Source organism: Brachyhypopomus gauderio, chromosome 1, assembly GCF_052324685.1.
Source record: "Brachyhypopomus gauderio isolate BG-103 chromosome 1, BGAUD_0.2, whole genome shotgun sequence".
Taxonomy (NCBI): Eukaryota; Metazoa; Chordata; class Actinopteri; order Gymnotiformes; family Hypopomidae; genus Brachyhypopomus; species Brachyhypopomus gauderio.
Window position 1 is genome coordinate 2,043,974 of NC_135211.1, and position 22,707 is coordinate 2,066,680.

General features: G+C 38.6%; 1 protein-coding gene across 1 annotated transcript in view; it reads left to right on the top strand.

The window, feature by feature from the left end:
- The window catches only part of lcor (ligand dependent nuclear receptor corepressor), a 105,808-nt gene that overhangs the window by 33,921 nt on the left and 49,180 nt on the right, over positions 1–22,707 (top strand). Inside the window, exon 3 of the mRNA XM_077006627.1 lies at positions 3,285–3,364. Within this exon, the coding sequence (XP_076862742.1) occupies positions 3,285–3,364 (80 nt within the window). The remainder of the gene's footprint in view (positions 1–3,284; positions 3,365–22,707) is intronic.

Below are 22,707 nucleotides of genomic sequence, written 5' to 3' on the forward strand. Positions count from 1 at the left end.
GAAGATAAACTAGTGCCAGTCTAAACTCAAGTATCACATCACTATGATAATGAAGATAAACTAGTGCCAGTCTAACCTCAACTATCACATCACTATGATGATGACGATAAACTAGTGCCAGTCTAAACTCAAGTATCACATCACTATGATGATGAAGATAAACTAGTGCCAGTCTAAACTCAAGTATCATATCACTATGATGATGAAGATAAACTAGTGCCAGTCTAACCTCAACTATGACATCACTATGATGATGACGATAAACTAGTGCCAGTCTAAACTCAAGTATCACATCACTATGATGATGAACTTCAGCTATCATGTCATTGTGATGCCTGTGGTCTGAGTAATCCGCATACAAATTATATTTTGTCAGCACTGGTTGTGTGGTCAGAAAATTACCACTTAAAGGGCAGATAATGGGTTAATAGGATTTGAAATGTATGTTGAGCTGTGAGAAAAGCCATTTGACAAGATATGGTGTGGTTCTGCATTGATGCATATCATGACTGTCCTAGCTGATACTGTAAAAATAGTATCTTGTCTGATCTCCTCAATTCTTGCATATTTGTCAAAGTAATTATCTGACAAAATGGATAAAATCCTCTTGCAACACATGATGTAATTTCAAAGCGTTTAATTTCTGATGCTGGATTGCCTTTATTATTTGGATGGTTGTAGTGCTACACAAGTCACTTGCAGGGTTGCCAACTTTTGACGTTCGCTTGGAGTGAGATTTTAACCTGGAGGAGGTGGCGAGTGTAAATTGTTGAGGGGGGGGGGGGGGGGGGGGGGGTGGCGAACGTAAGTTGTTGAGTGGGGGGGGGGGTGTGTGATGTAACGTAGCGAACGTAAAATGGACACAAATTAAGTATTATATCGCGATCTGTCGATCGACTGTGGTTGGCGCCAGAGCGAACTAGTAACTCATTGAATCATATTTATGGATCAGAGGTAAATAAACTGATTTTTTTTTCTGGCGTGAGATATCGGAAGTGTGGCGTGACGGCGTGTGAAAACGGTCAAATGCGTGTGTCTCACGCTCAATGCGTGAGAGTTGGCAACCCTGCACTTGTGCTTTATCTTAAGATTATGGACTGGTGAGCATTGTTATGATGTTAGAGTAGACTGAGGTTTTTAATCCAGGCCTTGAAGCAACAAAGCATTCCCCGTAGTCACACCACTACCACCACATTCGACAATTGGTTTTATTGGTTTGGAATGCTGTGTTTTCAGTCCAGATCAAATTTATTTGTGTGGAGGTTTTGTACAACACACCACAAATCATTTAGTAAATTTGTTTGTGCTGGCTCTATGCCCCTAATTAGCAAGCCAAGGTGAGTATGCAGAACTCTGTGCTACCTGTATCATGTGCATTCATTGTACTCTGTCTCATAAAGAAGAAAGTAGTTTACATAAAGATCATGTTTTAGAAGCACTTTCCAGGTTCTATTCCTTCTCTGCACATATCATAACATTACATAGTAAAGAACTTTTTAGGTTATCAGCTCCTGCACAGCTTTAACTAATTAATAAGCACAGATGAAAAAAAAACAATAAATACATTGTCATTTTAAACAATTAATGAAAGCCTTGTAGATATTAATGTTTCCTAAAAGTCTTATTACCTTTATTTTGAAACATACAGGACAAACTATTTAAACATGTAAGAATCATTATAAAATTGCTGCAGTAATAAAACACTATTTCATTTTGTCACTGGTGCTACTATACAAGATACTTTCAGGCTCCTTCGTAACTGATGGGCTTTTCAAAGAGAAGTACAACCAAAATACAGTTGATGCACTGCTGAGGAAGCACCCACTGTTCTGTGTTGCAGTTTGGATTTATTGTCTGACATGGTAAAAACAAAATTATGTTTTCTTAACATGTAGTTCTAAGACAGGCTGTTTACAGCTTGGCTTCGTTTGCATTGTGTGTGTAGATCACATTTAGATTTAATTTCGTTACATGAAAAGCCAGGTATAAACACCCTCAGCAGCTGCAAGAATATGAGAAGTATAAAATTAATTCACAGTATATTCAAATACGATCTGGATATCAAGGTGTAAACAGACCCTTGGAGTCTGTTAATTAATGGTAACTCATTGTTGTTTGCCTACAATTATCTAATGTTAGATAGCTATCTCACAGAGCTACAGATTTAGCAGTTATAATACATTCATTTAGGTTTGATTGCTGATGGATGGTTTAACAGTGTGGATGAGTTGGCAGACTAATATTTAGATAAGGGTAACCACAAAAGAATAATGAAATGACATAAGAATAATCAGATAACATGCATTGCACGCTGTACAATCAATAATATAAAACTACAAAAAATTAAGGCAAAATAAACCATTTTAATAGAGCTGGAAAAAGAACAGCAGAAGAGTGGATTTTTTTCAGTCCAGTAGCAGTGGTGTGTTTGGAAGTAGTGAATTAGTAATAAAAAAAATAAAATTTAAAAATACATGGAAATGCCCACCTATATTGTAGGTCAGCCTAAGCTTGGCAATCCAGATTTCTGGATCGTTCACTGTTTTAAGTGCTTGTACCATCACCAGTTTTCACCATTACCATGGCTTATCTGCCATGTTGGCTTTGTGGTCAGTACTGAGGTGTAAGTTAATAGGATGGAGGCAGCTAATGGTTACACATCCTTTAAAGAGCTTAGCTTTGATATCATTAAATGTAGTTTTGGGTTTTGGCTAAGTCCTCATTGATTACAATCTGGTCAGTTTACTTTTGTGTTCCACAGAGTAGACTCTTTAAAAGCAGTGGCAGCAACAAGGCTAAATTTTTCAGTGGGACTTTGGTAAAGGACCTTTGGGGAAAATGGCATTTAAAACAACGCATGTGCAAAGGTAAAAAGGCGTTGAGAATCCCCAACAACTGAAATTGTCTCATTGTCTAACGTTGTTGTTCCAAATTTTGTGATATGCTAACATAGTATTTCATTATTTTACATTAATGTCTTGCTATGTCAATATATTATACTGAAATAACAGCACTGTTTAGGGCTTCATTACTTTTAGTGGCTCATGTTGCTTAAAATAAACACCAGTACATTATGATGGTCTCTGAATGTACATGCTTTTAAGGCTTTTATGTTATTGCTTTAAACGTCCCTTTGAGGACAGAAAATTATTTCATGGTTTTAATATTTGTATTACTGATGTCCTTTTCTTTGGCAATAAAATTTTCAGAGCTTTTAAGATATGAGGGTGTGTTACTGTCCCCAGCCATAAGATGCTCTCTCTCCTCCGCCCAACTCCCTGCAGATTGTGAGCCAAAGGGGGTTTCAGATTGGTCATTTGATGAAAATTGTCTCTTCTGCTGCTTAAGACGAGAGAAAGTGAAGGTAAAGGATTTTTCTTTCTGGCATTTCTTTGGTGTCCTTATCAGTATAGTTCTTTTTATTCTACATTAATCTCTTACAAAAGAGGTTGTTCCTCTGCATGTCTCATGGGTTTAATATGCAGTCAGTAGAGGAAAGCAGAATATTTAAGAATTTGTTAATTTATTGTAATCTGTGTGTATGAACATCAGCAATGTCCATTTTATTTATTTGAATTTAGTTTCTTTATTCAGGTTTCATGTTCTCCAACATAAAAATAAAATCATATTAAATAAGCTTACACGGCCTCTGATTAGATACACCACATTTTTAGGAACACGTGCAGTTATAACATGGATCTGGTGGTCAGATGTTAAGCAGGGTTGCTGATAATTGGTGCAGTTTTCGTGCATATGTTTTTGGTATCAAAACCACTTTCAACCCAAAGCAGTGACACTGACATGCTACAAACCCACTGTACTTGATTGGCTAATGCTAGCTCAGGGCTTGTTACTAGGGCTGCACAATGCGTCATTTTGTTTATTCAGTTGTGACATGCATTTCCACAATAAATACTGCACAACATGCTGCAACAGCCACATTTTATAAAACACCCAGAGGTCATGTTTCCTAGCGTAACTGCCCTAAATTTACATTGTAAAAATCTGGACAGAGACGCATAAAGATCTGTACGTCATCCTTAATTGCCTTAGAGAAAACTGATATGTATTGAACTGACATTATCAAATCCTCTGAGAAGTGGTCAGAAAGATGGCCATTATGATGTGATGCACCTGATACCTGTCTTAGCTGGATATGGTGCTTCAGAGACATGTTTAAATCAGCCAATTTATCAGCAAGAGAGTATTGCAACAGTAAGTGAATATGAAATTACTTTTAAATTTATTATAAGAATGTAGTATGAGAGATTAGTGGAGTAGAGATTAGTAGAGATTGATGAGGTGATGATGAATGTCATCAGTGCTTATGCTCCTCAGGTAGGTTGTGATGTGGAGGAGTAAGAAGAATTCTGGAGAGAGTTAGATAAAGTTGTTCCTAAAGAAGAGAGAGTGGTTATTGGAGCAGATTTAAATGGACATGTTGGTGGAGGGAACAGTGGTGTTGAGGAGGTGTTGGGTAGATATGGTGGTAATGAAGGGAATATGGAAGGACAAATGGTGGTAGATTTTGCTAAAAGGATAAAGATGGCTGTAGTTAACACTTTAAGAAAAAGGAAGAGCACAGGGTAACATATAAGAGTGGGGGAAGATGCACACAGGTCGACTATATCCTCTGTAGGAGACGAAACCTGAAAGAGGTTAGTGATTGCAAAGTGTTACCAGGGGAGAATGTAGCTAAACAGCATAGGATGGTGATATGTAGGATGGATTTGGAGGTGAAGAAGAGGAAGAGAGTGAGAGTGGAACCTAAGATCAGATGGTGGAAGTTAAAGGATGAGGACTGTGGTGTAAAATTTAGGGATGAGGTGAGGCAGGTACTGGGTAATGGTGGTGGTGTTCTGGATACCTGGGATGAAACTTCAAATGCAGTGAGGGAAGATGGAAATGTGTTGTCTGGTGAGGAGAGTGTCTTGGGAAGGTGGAAGGAGTATTTTGAGGAACTGATGAATCAAGAGAATGAAAGGGAAAGAAGGTTAGAAGAGGTAGAGGTTGTAAATCAGGAAGTGCCTCAGGTGAGCAAGGAGGAAGTAAGGGCTGCAATTTGGAGAATGAAGTGTGGTAAGGCAGTTGGACCGGATGATATTCCAGTGGAGGCATGGAATTGTTTGGGAGAGACAGCAGTGGAGTTTTTGACTGGGTTATTTCACAGAATCTTGGAAGGTCAGAAGATGCCTGAGGAGTGGAGACGAAGCATAATGTGGTGCTATTAGAGCCATATTTAATATTTTGTGTGACTTTCACGAGCTTGAAGGACCACATCCATGCGGTTCGACAATGATTCATACAATTTATTGATGAAGTCATCAGGAATAGCAAAGAATGCAGTCTTACATGCCTCCCTGAGTTCATCAAAATTCTTTGGTTTTGTCTTCCAAGCTTCCTCTTTCATCCTACCCCAAACATGCTCAATGATGTTCATGTCTGGAGACTGGCCTGGCCAGTCCTGGAACACCTTGATCTTCTTTGCCTTGAGGATCTTTGATGTATACATGGATGTATGAGATGGAGCACCATCCTGCTGCAAAATCTGACCCCTTTTATGATTGGGAATGTAAGATGTAGCTAATACTTCTTGATATTTTAGGTTATTGATATTGCCTTCCACCTTGCAAATGTTTCACACACCCCCATACTGAATGTAACCCCAGACAATGATATTTCCACCACCAAACTTGACTGTTTTCTGGATGAATCTTGGATCCATACGGGCTCCAGTAGGTCTCCTGTAGTATTTACGGCAGCTGTGGTGTAATTCAACTGAAGCTTCATCTGAGAAATCAACCTTCTGCCACTTTTCCAGCGTCCATCTGTTTAGCAGGCTGTGGGCCTTGGCAAATGCCACATGTTTTTTACCTGCCTTTTGTTTAGTGCTGGCTTCTGGGCACTGATTCAAACATGGAGGCCATTTCGAGACAGAATCCTACAAACTGTTCTAGTTGACACAGGGACTTGAGGTGACCAGGCCTGGTAGAGCTCTGCTGCAGTGGAAGAGGGACTGGCTTTGGATTTTCTAACCAACAAACTTTCCTCCCGAGCAGTTGTCTTGTGGGGTCTGCCGGATCTGGGCTTGTCAACAACATCTCCAGTCTCTTCAAATCTTTTTTTAAATTCTTTGTACTTGACGCTTAGACACGTTAAAGGTGCCAGCCACCTCTGCAGTGGAATTGGTCTTCAGCATCTTGATAATCAAGGCTTTGGTCGCAGGATGGATTTTTTGGCATGTTGTCAGAGGTCAAGTTGCAGTGCAAGTGAAGGTCTGGGGTCCTGGAGTCCTTTTTATACACACCCACTAATTAACCAATCAATTAGTGAGCACAGGTGAGGCTGTAAACTAGGATTGGGTGCATTATATGACAAGGTGACAACTTTTGTCTTGCCAAAATCTGACCTTTCTGTGTTCATTAAATGATCAATATTTCTGCCGTGAAGCAAATTAATTTTTGTAAATTAAATCTCATTTGGAAGGGTTTCACCTCTCATATGAGTCAATTCTAAAACCAATCGATGAATTTAAAGTCAGGTTATAAGCTTTTGTTTCCACAACATGGATAAGCGACAGAACTTATGTCAGGGACTGTATGGACTGGAGACAGTGGCACTGACAAAGAGACAGGTGAGGGAGATGAAGATGTTGAGATTCTCATTTGGAGTGACAAGGAAGGATTTATTAGAGGATCAGCACATGTAGCATGTTTTGCAGATAAAGTTAGAGAAGCGACATTGAGATGGTTTGGACATGTACAGAGGAGGGTGGAGAGGTATATTGGTAGGAGGGTCTTGAGGATGGAACTTTCAGGCAAGAGGAGGAGACGTAGACCTAAGAGGAGGTTTATGGATGCAGTGGTAGAGGATATGACAGTGACTGGTGTCAGTGGCTTAGGTTTGGAATTACATTTTTATCTCTGGGTGTCATAATAGTTTGCTAATGTTGAATGTTGCTTATGATGGGTGTTTGGGCTGTGGTCTAGACATGTACCTCCTCGTGCACGTACATATTCCTCACTCAGCTTCACTGCTTTACATAAAGATCTAAGACTCATACTATGCTCATGTATTTTCATTATGCAATTGGTGGTGTATGTTTTTCAGTAAAACATAAAATGAAAAAGATAATGTAAGTCATGTAGTTATTCCACACATCTCATACTCATATGATCATCATGACTATCGTTATACTTAAATCTAACCTTTAGTCTGATTGACCAAGCTCTCACACATTTTCAAAAATATGCTCACATTTTTCTTGTTCTGCAGTACCACTCTGAGATACATTCTCCTTCTGTTCAGATTTGCCAAACCTGCTTGTAGTTATTTTGGTTAGGGAGGCTGCTTGTGCATTCAGATTTACTCCATGTGCTCATTAAATGTTTCCATGTTCATTGCATCAACACTACTATAAATCATCAGCTAATCAGAAGAAGGTAAATATTTTGTCCAATTGAATTATCACTGACTCTACCCATCATTTCCATTGGTTAGGAGAAGTGTAGTGAAGACACTGTGTAGATGAATTTCAGAAATATGAAGTCATTTTGAATTATACTTGTCCTGAATATTGAGGTAGACATCTCAATTAGTACATATCCTCTCAGTAGGGGAGGACACTCATTATTAGTGGTAATATATTGTTCATGAGTCAAAGTCTTATTGGCTTACCCCAACCCATCTCGATAGGGTTCAGGTCTGGTGACTGTGGAGGTCAGGTCATCTGGAGCAGCACCCCATCACTCTCCTCCTTAGTCAAATAGCCCTTACACAGCCTGGAGGTGTTTGGGGTCATTGTCCTGTTGAAAAATAAATTATGGTCCAACTAAACGCAAACCAGATAGAATAGCATGACGCTGCAAGATGCTGTGGTAGCCATGCTGGTTCAGTGTGCCTTCAATTTTGAATAATCCCAGTCTTACCAGCAAAGCAGCCCCACACCATCACACCTCCTCCTTCATGTACCACACACCATCACACCTCCTCCTCCACGTAACCCCACACCATCACACCACCTCCTTCATGTACCCCACACCATCACCTCCTCCTCCTCCAAGTACCCAGGCCCGTTGACAGTCTTGCTGGGGCCCGGGACAAGAAAGTTTCATGTGCCCCCCCTCCCCCTCCAGCTTACGTCATTTGAATTTTCTCAATCCTTGTGTTAGGTCATATAGTATATAATATAGCCACACATCAAAGCTGTTTCTGACAGCTGACTGGTTTATATTCCACACAGCGAAAATGACGTAATAGCAGTAGCAATGCCCGTGCGCGAGGGCCTCACGCACTGTCGATTCGCGAGATCGTGCACCTCTCGAATTTTGTAACTTTGCGAGCGCCGCGCCTCAGCACAATGAACAAAGTCATGTTTGCAGGGTTCATACACCTTTACAAGGTGGAATTAAAGCACTTGTACGTCACTTTCAAGGTCCAGTTCAATATTTCCCAGAACGTTAAACTTAATTAAGGTAAATATTTATACATATACTCGAAATGATTCGAAATAATTCGCTTTTTATCACATTATTTAATGGTTGTTTATTTTCAAAACGCCCAATATGAACGTCTTCAGGTTCTCTCATGTTTCATCCTGGAATTACAAGAGGCTCGTATTTGTTAACGTAATATAAGAGAACTGTTCAGTCAGACAGCTATTTGTTGTGAAACGAAGTAGTTACAATTTCAAGCATTTTCAAGTACTTTAGCCTAAATTCCAGCACTTTTCAAACCTGGAACACAATGCAACATTAAAATTCGTCAGGTAAATGTTTTTCCTTTCTTTTCTGCGCTGCAAATTTCTGTATTTACTTTAACTATCCACCACTGTATTTCCCGCTGTTGGGCGGGTACCAGCTGGCTACGGTCGGTGCTGGATCAAACCATTTTTCAGTGGGAGGCGGGGGTCTATGCACTTAATGGAAAATATGCAGATAGGTAAAAACATATATACACTGCTCAAAAAAATAAAGGGAACACTTAAACAACACAATGTAACTCCAAGTCATCCACACTTCATGTTCAGATAGGAAGCAACACTGATTGTGAATCAATTTCATCTGCTCTTGTGCAAATGGAACAGATAACAAGTAGAAACGAGAGATTTTCAACTGATTTCAAAGATTTTTATTAATTGAGATCTAGGATGTGTTGTTTTAGTGTTCCCTTTATTTTTTGAGCAGTATATTTTAGCCATTGAGCTTATTTTGAGTACAGAATTTTATATTAATGAACGATTTCAAGATTATTTAAAATTATAGACTTTAAATAAAAAATAAATTGCTGGGCTCTTTGATGGGCCCCCCTGGCCCTGGGGCCCGGGACAACAGACCCGGTTGTCCCCCCCTGTCGACGGGGCTGCATGTACCTCACTCGCAGTCAGTAACACTGGGTCTTCCTGGCGGTAGTGGCTGTGGGAGCGAACAATAGGCTGAAGCGTTGGTGGGATGAAGCCGGTAAATCCAAAGTGCGTATCTGATGCAATGTCCAGTAAAGTCTATCTATTATAAGTTAGTAGTGCATAGCAATTGTGCACTTTAAAAAGTAAATAAAAAGCTAAACAAAAAGTAGAAAAGGTAGACAAGGACATTTGTACATGTGCATATGAGATGTTTTGAACATTCCAAACATCAGTTTCTCAGTGAGAAAGGTGACAACCCTCTCCTTTTTCTCCTCTGCAATTTTATTTTTGTCTCTCCTCTTGTTTCTCACACGCACTTTCATTCTTTTCTTTGAGTTCACCAACTTTCCGTTACAGCTTTTTTGCCTTCATTCTTTCACTTCATTCTTTCATTCACTCACTCTTTTCTTCAGCACTGTTGTAACGTTTCAAGGGGCGGGTTGTCGCACATGCAGAATATTTACAGATTTATTAGAGAAAGGGAAACAAACACTGAACACATAGGAACCCACAGAGATCACGGTAAGTTGACAAAGAAAAACATGACTAAATGACTGACTAAACCATCATGAAACTGAACTAACATGAACCGGGCGTAAAACCACAAAACAGTAAACTGAAACAAAGAAAACAAGCATGGCGAGGGAGACACATAACCAACGCACTAAAGAAAAACCCAAGAAGTAATTACGGGGAGGACGGCGACTAAAGGGAAGGGGAAAACTAACAGGGCAAGGAATTACACGAATGAATACACCAGACTACGCAACTGAAATCAGGGAGACGAACAAACAATACGTAATAAGATCAGGACTACGTGGGGCTAGGAGACAGGGCAACGAGAAGGAACTATAACTTTAACTAACATAGAAGGGAGATGGACAAGAAACGTAAAACACGATAGCAGGGAATACAAACCATGAGCAGGAAAACAGGGAAGTACTCACACTACAAGCACACAGGAGAAACGAAGAGGAAACATAGACTACTGAGTAAGGACAGGGACATGGCAAAACACGACGAACAATGACCGACACAGAAGCGAAACACCAGGGGGATTTTTTAAATTATTATTATTATTATTATTTTTGTTTTCAAAATACAACAATACAAACAAGCATTATAGACAAAGTTGGATACATAAAACTATATACATATCATAAATGAAAAAAAATAATAATAAAATAAAATACACACCCAAAAAATAAATAAAAGAAATGCAGCCGAGAGATTCAATAGACATTCAACCTTCTGTTACAATCTCACATTAAAAATACTCTTTTGAGTAGCAAATGTTAATTTTTCCAATGCCATAGTTTGAGACAACGATTTCAACCAATGACCCACTGTTGGTGGTTCCATACTCTTCCAATTACAAGCTATATTATGTGTTGCGTGAAGGAGACATATGTTGATCAATTTTTTATTCGTATTTGAAAGTATCATGCTTTCTGGAAATAAACCTAGAATGCATAATTTGGGGCACAGGGGTATTTCAGTTGAGATGATCCTTGATATAATTTCAATAACATTCCCCCAAAAAAGTTTAATATAAGTACATTCCCACATACAATGAAATAATGTTCCAACTTCCACCACACATTTACTGCATGTATCTGGGTTGTTCTCATCAAACTGGTGCAGCAAAGAGGGATAATAATATAACCTCATAATCCACTTGTACTGTATCAATCTAAGCCTAGTGTTTAACGAATTAGATTGTGAGTCTTGGCATATTGTTTCCCATTCATCATCGTTTATTTCTACCTCCAGGTCTTTTTCCCAAGCAATTTTTTTCTTCTTTGAGGACTCTGTACAATAATTGTTTAGGGTATTATAAATAGTGGATATTTGGCCTTTTTGGGATGAATGTTCCAGAACAATTTTTTCAAGTAATGAAGGCATAGGTTTATTGTTAGGCCTCTCCTGTGACACTAAAATATACCTTCTGATTTGTAGGTATCTAAAAAAGTGTTTTGTGGGGATGTTAAACTTTTTGCTAATTTCTTCAAATGAATATAACAAATTATTTTCATCATACAAATCAATCAACTTAGTCCCTTATCCGCCCAAAATTTGAATCCAATGTCATGTATTCCTGGAGGGAATCTATAATTTCCCCAATTGGTGTAAGAGGTGACATTTTACCCGTAGTGCCCAAATATTCCTGCACATCATGTCACACTTTAATTGTGTTTTTAACAAATGGATTATGGGTATCTTTCAATAAATGTTTTATTGGTTTTGAGTTAAGGTACAGATTAAGTGGTAATTCCGAGGTAGATGATCTCTCTATTATCACCCATGAAAGTGAGGAATTTTCTAGAAACCAGCACATGGCTGCCCTGATCTGTGCTGCCCAGTAGTACCAACGAAAATTTGGGATTTTCAGTCCTCCTCTGTCATAAGGGAGATATAATAATGTGAGTCGAAGTCTTGCTCGTCTCTTATTCCAAATAAATTTAGTTATGATCTTATTTAATTTGCTAAATAAATAGGGTGGAGGGTCTAGTGGTATAGACTGGAAGAGATAAAGAAATTGAGGCAGAACATTCATTCTAATAATATTTATGCGGCCAATTAGTGAAATAGGAAGTTTGTTCCATTTTTCCATTGTTTCTGTAGTCGATTTTAAAACAGGGTCATAATTTTTAAATGATACGTCATCTATTCTTGGTGTAATATTTATTCCTAGATAAGTGAAACCATGGGGTGAATTTTGAAAAAAGGAATGGGTTATTTCTTTCAGATTCTTTTAAATATAGAATATTGGACTTACTACTGTTAACTTTATACCCCGAAATGGATCCATAAGTGTCCAGAATATTTACTAGAGAGGGGAGGGATTGAGTTAAATTTGATAGAAACAAAATAATATCATCCGCATATAAAGAAATTCGATTTTCGTGTCCATTCACACTTATTCCGGTAATTTCAGGGTGTGTCCTTATGGTAATCGCCAAGGGTTCAATCACTAAAGCAAACAGGAGAGGTGATAAAGGGCATCCTTGGCGACTTCCTCTATAAATGTTAAAGGCCTCAGAAACAATGCTATTTGTTTTTACTACTGCTACTGATTTACAGTACATAAGCCGAATCCAGTTTATGAAATAATTTCCAATCCCAAACCTAGTCAACACTTCAAACAAATATGTCCATTCCACCCTGTCAAAGGCCTTTTCTGCATCTAGGGATAGAATAGCTACATCTGGACTATCTTTTTTAATATGCATAATATTTAGCACCCTTCTTATATTGTGAAATGCTTGTCTGCCTCTAATAAATCCATTCTGATCTATATGTATCATATCAGGTAGGAACTTTTCCAATCTCAATGCCAGTACTTTCGCTATTAGTTTTGTATCGCCATTAATTAGTGAAATAGGTCTGTAAGAATCACATCTGTTGGACTGTTTGCCAGGCTTCAGGATGACCATGATGAGCGTCTCGTACATTGATTGAGGAAGATTATCTTTAACTACTGCCTCATCCAGCATTTCCAGAAAAGGCGACATAAGCTGGTCCTTAAAAGCTTTATAGAAATCTATAGGAATGCCATCCGGACCAGGACTCTTTCCACTTTTCATATGTCCAAGAGCTTCATTCAGTTCTGCTATCACTATGGGCCTATCCAAAATTTCTTTGTTTCCTTGTGGCAATACAGTGAAGTTAAGTTTATTTAAGAACACATTTTGTGCATCTGTGTCAGTCTGTAAATCTGATTTATAAAGGTTTTTATAGTAGGTTTGAAATGTATTATTACTTTCTTTGGGATTTGTTGTATTGACTCCTTCTATATTTCTTATTTCAAATATTGCTTTTTCATTTTGTAGAGTTTTGATTCGCCATGCCAGTAATTTCCCAGCTTTTTCCCCTTGATCATAATACTGTTGTTTCATTTTATTAATACTAGCTAACGCTTTATTTGCCATTAATTCCTCATATTGAGCCTTTAAAAGTGTGAGATTGTGTTGTTGTTCAGGACTATTATCTACCACTAGGTGAAGTTCCTGTGCTTTAATGTCTCGTTCAAGTTTAATCATCGTGTTTTTAAACATTTTGGTTCTGTAGCTTGTAAAGCTCAGTATCTGGCCTCTGATGAATGCTTTAAATGCATCCCATTTAACCAAAGATGACGTTTGTGAAGTGTTCACTTGAAAAAATAGATCAATTTGTTCCTTGATATATCTTAAAAATTTGGGGTCACATAGCCAATTGGTATCAAAGCGCCATCTTGGGGGTCCTCTAAATTCCTTCGATGTTCTGTATTCGAGAGAAATTGGGGCATGATCAGAGAGAACAATACCATTATAAAGGCAGCTGATCACATCTGATACCAAAAGTTTTGATATTAGGAAGAAATCCAATCGTGAATAGGACTTATACATTGCTGAGAAGCAAGAATATTCTTTATTGTTTGGATTTAAGATTCTCCATATCTCACACAAACCCAATTCATCCATAAACCTGGTAATACAGCTTCTTGACTGGTTATGAGAACTATCTTTCCCACCCATTCGATCCATCTCTGGGTCCAGTGTGCAATTAAAATCTCCACCTATAATGTTATCCCCCTTTAATGTTGCCAGAGTTAAAAACATGTTTTCAAAGAATTTTGGTTCATCTTTATTAGGCGCATAAATATTGACGAGATTAAGACTTTTCCCAAGCAAATTACCCTCTAGTATAATTGACCTGCCACATTTATCCTCTGACATTACTGACCTGAAACAGAATAGATTTGTGAATTAGGATTGCTACTCCCCTTGCCTGAGATGAAAAATTAGCTGTGAAAACTTGACCTTGCCATCTTTTATGAAGTCTAGTGACATCATGCGAAGTTAAATGTGTTTCCTGGAGAAACACTAAATTTGCCTTCATGTATTTAAGTCTGGTCATCACTTGCTTAAGTTTGGATAAAGTTCCCAGTCCTATAACATTCCATGACGTTATTCTACATAAGTCTTCAAACATTTTACGTATTAATAATATATATTGCAGTTATGAATGTATATGGTAGTATGTTTTAATGCTAGTTGAATTATGTAGGCTGATGAACTCTGGGGTGTATGATTGGATGTCACTGCATTGGAAATTATCCCCCCCCCAAAAAGAGAAAAACAAAAACATTAAAATAACACACACAACCATAATAAGGAGTAAACATATACGAACCTGAACTTGGTCCTACACCCAACTGACTGCCTTTACCTAATACAGTCAAATCTAATTATTTATAAAACTTCCCTAACATTCTCAGGCTACTTGAAGATAAAAATGATTAGTTGACTTTAAGCTAAGCTCCGGAACAAATATGAATCTACTATCAATTGAACATTACTTAGTATATGTTGAAAAAGCCATTTTTAACATTCCTAAATTCGTTTGGTAATTAAACAAAACTTCGTGTATTTTGTGCTCAACCTACTTTGGTATAATAGACTAGTAATAGTGCAGCATCACCCTGTGTTATTCAAATACGTAATATTAATAAACATATATACAAGTTTGCGTATTACTACCATACTCACAGTGAGGTTTGCTGTGTCAGAAATCACAGTGATCTAAATGTCTTATCCATTTAGGATTAATGACCAACATCATGGTCCCCGTCTTTTCATATTCAGTCGTGCGCTGATCCGTTTTTATCTCTGATGAACGCCATGGCATCGTCCGGGTTGTGGAACAGTAAATTTCGACCTTCATGGTTAATGCGAAGTTTCGCAGGGAATAAAAGTCCGAATCTGATTCCCTGGGAGCGCAGCGTTTGTTTGACGGGGTCGAATGTTTTCCTCAGTCGCTGTACCTCTGCAGAGAGATCCGAGAAAATTTTCACCTGTGCGCTTCCATACATAACCCTGCCTGAGACCTGTGCGGCTCTCATCACCCGAACTTTGTCCCTGAAGTTGAGAAACTTCATTATTAATGGTCGTGGATTTGGTCCTTGATTTCGGGTGTTTTGGGAGCCGCTCGGAATCCGATGCGCACGCTCAATCACTGGCGGTGAGGGAAAGTTTTCAGCCCCGAGAACCTCTGGTAGCCATTTCTCCAGAAAGCCTTCGGCGTCATTCCCCTCCACACCATCCGGTAGCCCGAGGAGACAGACATTGGATCTTTGTGAGCGGTTTTCTAGGTCCTCGTTTTTTACTGTGAGCGATTTTACTTTAGATTCTAGCTCGCAGACTTTTGTTTTCAGTTGTGTCGTTACGTCTTCCGTCTCACTTATACGAGACTCAGCGGCAGTAAGACGCGTTTTAATCGAGTCTAAATCCGCTTTAATACTCTCCATACTCTCCATAATTTCAGTGTGTCTCAGTACACTTTCTGTTTTGAGAGAGTTGATTGCTTCGAGTATTATTCCATAATTGGGTTCACCCGATGGCAGAGTCTCAGTCAGTGATCCGCTGCTTGCCGTCGCCATTGTTGACTTGGACTCAACAAACTTTTTTAGAGAAGAGCTACACGTATCTGTTTTCGTTCGTGATTTTGTTGGTTTAACTGGCATATTTTGCTTGAACTTAAGCGATCTACCTATTCCTAAACTAAAACCTCAAACATGGACTTGGAGTAATGTTAAATGGTCAGAAGTTCCGAGAGCTCAAAAAGTCACGTCTGCTCACTACGCTGCCATAACCGGAAGTCACACCAGGGGGATTTATACACAGAAACAAGACGGTGAAACAAGACTCAGGTGTGTGCACTAACGACAAGGGTGTGATAGACAGAGGGAGGAACGAATGGGAACGGGAAGCTAGGCGGGACCAGGGAGGAGGGAGGGGCTGGACGTGACAACTGTGCCTGTGGTCTCTTTAAACTTGGCTGCACATAGTCATAATCAGCAATATACACTATGGGCTCTGAAGGGGCATTAAAAGCTGCTCATCTGCTGTTGAATTCAGTTATAGATGAATTTCAAAACTTCAGCAAGCACCCGTTTCTTCTTCTCTCTGATACTGCTTCCACTCTTCCCTCATCTGCAACTGTGCTTCCCTGGGCAGATTTGTGACTGGAATGTTTGTGATCTTTCCCAGTCTCTTTCTCTTTGATAGCTAAAGTACAGAAGATGACTGAAACTGTTAGTCTAATGTCCAGGGCCTTAATTTGTTTTCCATTTTGACTTCAAGCCTCTCAATAAAACTACCTTTTAAGAGACCTACATCACTGATTTTACTTTCTCATGAAACACTAGCATGTGTATGTGAGGGTGTATGTACATATTTTAACAAGGTAATTTGCCCTTGCAGTAGGATCCGCATTAACACGCGTTCTGTGCCGAGCCACTTTTTCTTTACTTGTAAGAGGCATCTATTAGAAGAGGAGAGAGTATGTTGTTGTTGACTTGTGGCAGTTGGGGTCTTCAGAGGTACTTCTGTTTGACATCACATTCTATTACATGATCTTCTGGCTCAAAATGGCTCCTAAAAGGGTGGTTATACCAGTAGACATATCAGACGTTTGACTTGGCAGACATGATGTTAATGGAAATATTCAGAACTGCCATGTTTCTCTATTATTTGATATTTAAAAATACTTGTTTAAGATTATGCCAGTGTATTTCAGAGGCTGTTTAGAACGTCATTAAACATTTTTTCAAGAACTTCTATTCTTGGTGCTGCATTTTTATGGTTAGACAATTTTGCCCCTTTTCTCTCAATATTATCTCAGAACATTAAAACAGATCTGTCATGTCAAGATAGGGGCCCAAAGAAAAAGATATTTCAAAGTAAATTATAGCTTTATTTTCAATATTAGGGGTGTGACAAGATCTCGTGTCACTAGATCTCACGAGACGTAACTGCAAGATTTGTGATAACGTCAGAATGATGTCGGAAAATACAGGTATTACTATTGAAGATGCCCCCGCCACTTTCAAATAGTTTGTTTGGCAGCATTTTGGAAACCTGGCGGAAATGATAAATGGCAAGAGAGTGACTGATAAGACACGGGCCATATGCAAACATTGTATGAAAATAAAGCTGTACACAGCGACTAATTCGAGCAGGATGCAGAGACATTTACAGCACCACCACAGCTCAGTACTCAAATCAACATATCTCACTTGAATATAGGTAGTAGGGGAAGAAAGGCACGCTTTGGCAAGTTGAGACAGCAAAGGATATCGGGAGCAGTGTGGGGATGCTATTATTCTTAAAAATGAACATGGCAGTGTAGTTGCAGCAAATTCAGTGACATACTTGGTCAGGCTCTGTTTGCACTATTTGCACTCTGTATTGACAGAGAATAACTTTTTGTTTTGCACATAATACAGTGAGTCCCCTCTTAACGATGGGTCTGGTTAACAACGGATCAGAGTTACGACTGACTTTTTTGCGCAGAGCGCGGAGGAGCACTGGCAGCAGGGCCGGCCCTTCCATTAGGCGATATAGGCAAATGCTAGGGGTGCCGTCTGTCCAGGGGGGCGCTCTCGTGCATGCATTTATTTTTTTTTTAACAAATGAACAATGAATAAATGTGAAAACAAGCAAAGTCCACATAATCATAATTTCATTGTTTAATAATATTAGTCAAATTAATAATTATTATAATAACACATGACACCTATCACCCGCGCGCCAACCCGCCCTCCCCCGCGCGCTCTGCGCACCTCGTTACTGTTTCTCTGTGGGGAGAAAAGACACCACAGAGTGAGTGACTCTGATCTGGGTGATCTCCTCGTAAAGACGTCAAAAAGGCAGAAGTCCTCTGGTGCCCAAGGTAGAAAAAGGAGAAAAGTGGAGGAAGAAAGGCGGCAAAACAGGTAATATAAGGGTAATATGTGGTGAATTAACACTATACCATTGGCGAACCGTCAGGGACTTCAACGCCTTCTCTGAAGGTTAATTGATCTTAAAAAGGATGCTTTATCTATTATATGTAATATATGTTAGTAACGCTTCACTAATAATTTGTATTTTTCCTGTAAATCGGCTTTCAAATCCACTTTTCGTACCTGTGCTGGAAAAAAAACCTCAGCGGTGAAATAAAAAATCAACCAATCAGAATATTTCACACCTTTGTTTCTAGGTAAAAGAGAGAAAGGACCTTTTACATTGAGAGCTTATATTATAGATTGGCAGTTTTATCAACCAATCATATTATCGAATTAGAATTGTAGGGGCGTGCTCCAATGGTCTCTCATTTTTATTTGAAACAAATCCAACATGTTGCCAATCTATAGCTGTTGTGTTTTTCTTTGAAACCAGCTCACTTGACTCACAACTAACACTCAATCGTCATTGTGGCTTTTCCCCTCTGTATGATCTTAGTGAAAACCACCACTGTCATCATACTGCCCAATCCTAGTAGGTGCTATGATTAGCTTAGCTCAGCAAGTTTTAAAATAAATATATATTAAAACACTCCTCTGTTCATTGCAGATGCACTTTTGAAATAATGTTGCAGTACACTGTAAAAAATGTTTGTTGGATTTACGGTAATAAACTATAAAATAGCAACAGTAAAAGATCATAAAGTAGAAAACAGTATATCACTGTAACAGATGCAATAGTTTACTTAAAATAAACAGTATATAAAATTAATTTTTACAGTCATAATATGTATAAAGCACACATTTTTAATGTTAATTTCAATATTTTAAAATATATTGGAAAATTCCGTAATGTAGTAAACAACGAATTACCCTAAAAAAATATATATATTCAGTCTAAATTACAGATTTTGCTGATGAGTGTCATGGAACAGCTCCGGACCCCTCCCTGTGGGCGTGTCTACGTCGTCTGCGTCTTGCCGTCTGCCTCTGTGGCTCCTCGTGGGTGTGGTTGTGTCTGCGTGTGTTCATTCGTCCCACCTGTGGCCCGTCTCGGGGCTCATGTAGTTTGTCTATTTAATGTGCGTTCGCGCAGTGTCGTGTGCTTGTCGTTGTCTTTAGTGTGCACGTTGTGTGAGTGTTACTGTCGTCATATGTTGAATAAAGCAGTGACGTTGGCTGCAAAGCAGGATTTGTGTCTTGTCCTTGCTCCTACCCGCCATCGTTACAATGAGTAGCCTACATTTCAATTTACAGTGAAAACCATTCATCAATCAGCAAAATCGCACCTTGATTTCTACAGAAAGAAAATGCTAAAAATATGGCCAGTGCTGAAAGGTAAAGCATGTTGAAATATAGGACAATGTACTGCCATTTTAGAAATTGTCTTTGTAAATATGGGTCAAATATTTATACATATAAGGAATACCGTGTTTTCTGGAACATAAGGTGCACTTAAAAGTTTTCGATATTCAAGTCTTGTGCTATCATTGCTGCCTTCAGTCGAATGGTGACTGTAGATACGCTTCTCCCGGCTGTTCTTTACTCAATTACATTTTATGTAATGTTCTCTGGTTAGTTTATCGCTGCCAGCGTACACATTACGTATCTGTGTCAGGGACAGATTTTTGAATTCAGTGCACATACAAGGAGCACTGCTGATTTTTGAGAAAATTTAAGGCTTTTCTGCTTAAAGTCTGTAAAATTGTGTAGCGTCGGTCCACTGGGGGCGGCGCTACTTCCCATGAGCCCCCGCGGCTCCGTTATTGAAACGCGTTATGTGTAAGTGTTATGACATGCTGTTGTTGATTATGTATTTGATTATATGTTTTGTTAAAGTCTCCCTGTATTAGTTTATGTAGTTGTACATTGTCTGAGTCTACCTACCGTGTTTGTGTAATGTTACAGTGCTAATGACCTGCCCTCATGTTTCACGTACTGTGTTTAATGCGCGTAATTATGGCTTCATGCGTGATTACATTGCTAAGGCAAAATAAAAGTGCCTTGTTGCCTTAAAATGTGGCAACCAATGATCTATTGGTGGTAACAACTGGGAGGCCCGAGTGATGGCGGCCTGCCAGTAATTTACTGTGAAGTTGGACTTTACAAATACTGTAAAATAATAATGGTTGTAATGTGTTCATCATAGAGATAAACAGTAAAACAGTTGTTTTATAGGTTTATTTTTAAAAGTTGTTAATTTTACAGTGTATTATTGTAAGCTGTAAAGTCATTTTCCGTAAAAATAACAGTTCTAAATGATGAAATTTACGGTTGTCAAAAAAGATACCGTAGTGTTTTTTACATTGTCACCGTTTTTTTTTACAGTGTATTATTGTAAGCTGTAAAGTCATTTTCCGTAAAAAGAACAGTTCTAAATGATGAAATTTACGGTTGTCAAAAAAAGATACCGTAGTGTTTTTTACATTGTCACCGTTTTTTTTTACGGTGAAGTTCTGGAAACCACAGCTGCCAGTCTTTTACCGTAAATTTAACTGATTTTTTTTTTACAGTGTAGGCAAATTGCCCTGATTTGCACTGGTGGCGGTAGTTGTTTATTTTTTTATTTATTATTAAATTATTATTATTAACTATTTATTTATTTTATTTTTATTTATTATTATTACTACGTTATGTAAAATAGTTAAAAAATATTTTTTGTGCAGCACCTTTATATTTATTGCTTGTTATGTGGTAATATTTAAGTTATTTGCTTATTTGTTTCTTTAATAGTGACACAATCAACCCAATGATTGATGATGCAGGGGGCACCAACCAAAATCTCGCCTAGGGCACCACATTGGTCAGGACCGGCTCTGACTGGCAGCACAGTGGAGTCTTAAAGAATGTTGTGGAGGACCGCTAATTGTACACTTCACAGACTGGATATCAGATCTAATGTTCATTACCTTATCCACAAAGAAAGATAAAAACCTATTACAATCTTCGACTGAGAAGCATGGTAAGGTCTTGTTTGGAGGGGCAACTATTCGATTTAAAGTATCAAATTAAATCCTAGGATTTCTCTTAGAGGATAAAATTAAATTAGCAAAATAGGTCGATCTGGCTTCTTGTACTAGCACATTAATTATGGAGTCATTTCAAACCATTAGCTTAGGAGATCTGATGGACATTATCGCAAAAACTAAAGCTTCATTTAGTTCCTTGGATATAATTCCACCTTCACCATTTTTAAAAAGTTTTTCCAGATATAGGCTCTGCAGCCTTAACTCTTATAAATTCTTCCTTGTTGACAGGTTGTGTTCCTACTTATTTTAAACATGCATCTGTCCAGCCAGTGATTAAAAAAAACGAACCTTGATCCTGCAGAGCATAAAAATTATAGTAGGTGATTGTTCAGTTTTAGTATTGCTTGTTCTGCATTCGATACTGTAGACCCCCCATACTCAAATAGCGGCCGCTATCTATTTCTGGCCCGCGAGCTGTTTTGAAAAGTGGTTTTTTTTTTTTAGGAATCTTTTTTTTCAATCGCGCTATCCGCTCTTATTTTGAAATCGCGCACCGCGATCTCAAGACGATGCCGGGGATTGCCTTTATGGGAACAACACACGTAGCAGACGCCCAAATGCGTTCAACCCCACCCACCCATTCCGTAACCGGCCCCGTCAGTGATTGTAAAAATAAAATGTGGCCCGTCATCATTTCTATTTGGGTACCCCTGCTGTAGACCATCAGATCTTAATTAGGAGACTGAGAGATTGTGTAGGTTTATTGAAATGGTTTAAATCTTATTTAACTGAAAGACGCTTTGCTGTTAATATGGAAAATTGTCTCTGACTCTGTTCTTTTGTCCTGTGGTGTTCCGCAGGGTTCGGTCCTGGGCCCACTGTTATTTTCTCTCTACATGCTTCCCTTAGGCCAGATAATCGATGGTTTTAACATTACTTATCATCTGTTTGCTGACGATATTCAGCTTTACTTCTCCTTTAAACCGAACGAAATTCAGAGTCTACATAGGCTACTTGACTGTTTGGAAGCCATTAGGAACTGGTTGTCAAATAATGTCCTAAAGCTAAATGCAAAAAAGACAGAAGTTTTGATTGTTGCTCCTAGTAAGGTGACTCCGGTGATCAAACAATCGCTTGGTTTTCTTTCCCCAGTCACCCAGACGACGCTGTGTAACCTCGGTGTTATATTTGATCAGTCATTGTTGTTCGATAGACATGTTAAACAGCTGACAAAATCTTTTCTTCCATTTGAGAAACATTGGCAAACCTAGATCTGTAGTCTCAAATTCAGAGCTCGAGATGCATATTCATGCTTTTATTTCATCTCGCATTGATTACTGCAATTCCCCATTTACTTCACTTAGTGTGTCTGCTTTGAATCGCTTGCAGGCAATACAAAATGCTGCCCGCTAGACTGCTTACTCGATCAAATAAACAATCCCATATTACTCCACTATTATCATCCCTGCACTGGCTTCTGGTCAAACAACGTATACATTTAAAAATTCTCACTCTTACTTACAGAGCGCTGCATGACCAGGCTCCACTGTATCTATCCGAGTTACTTA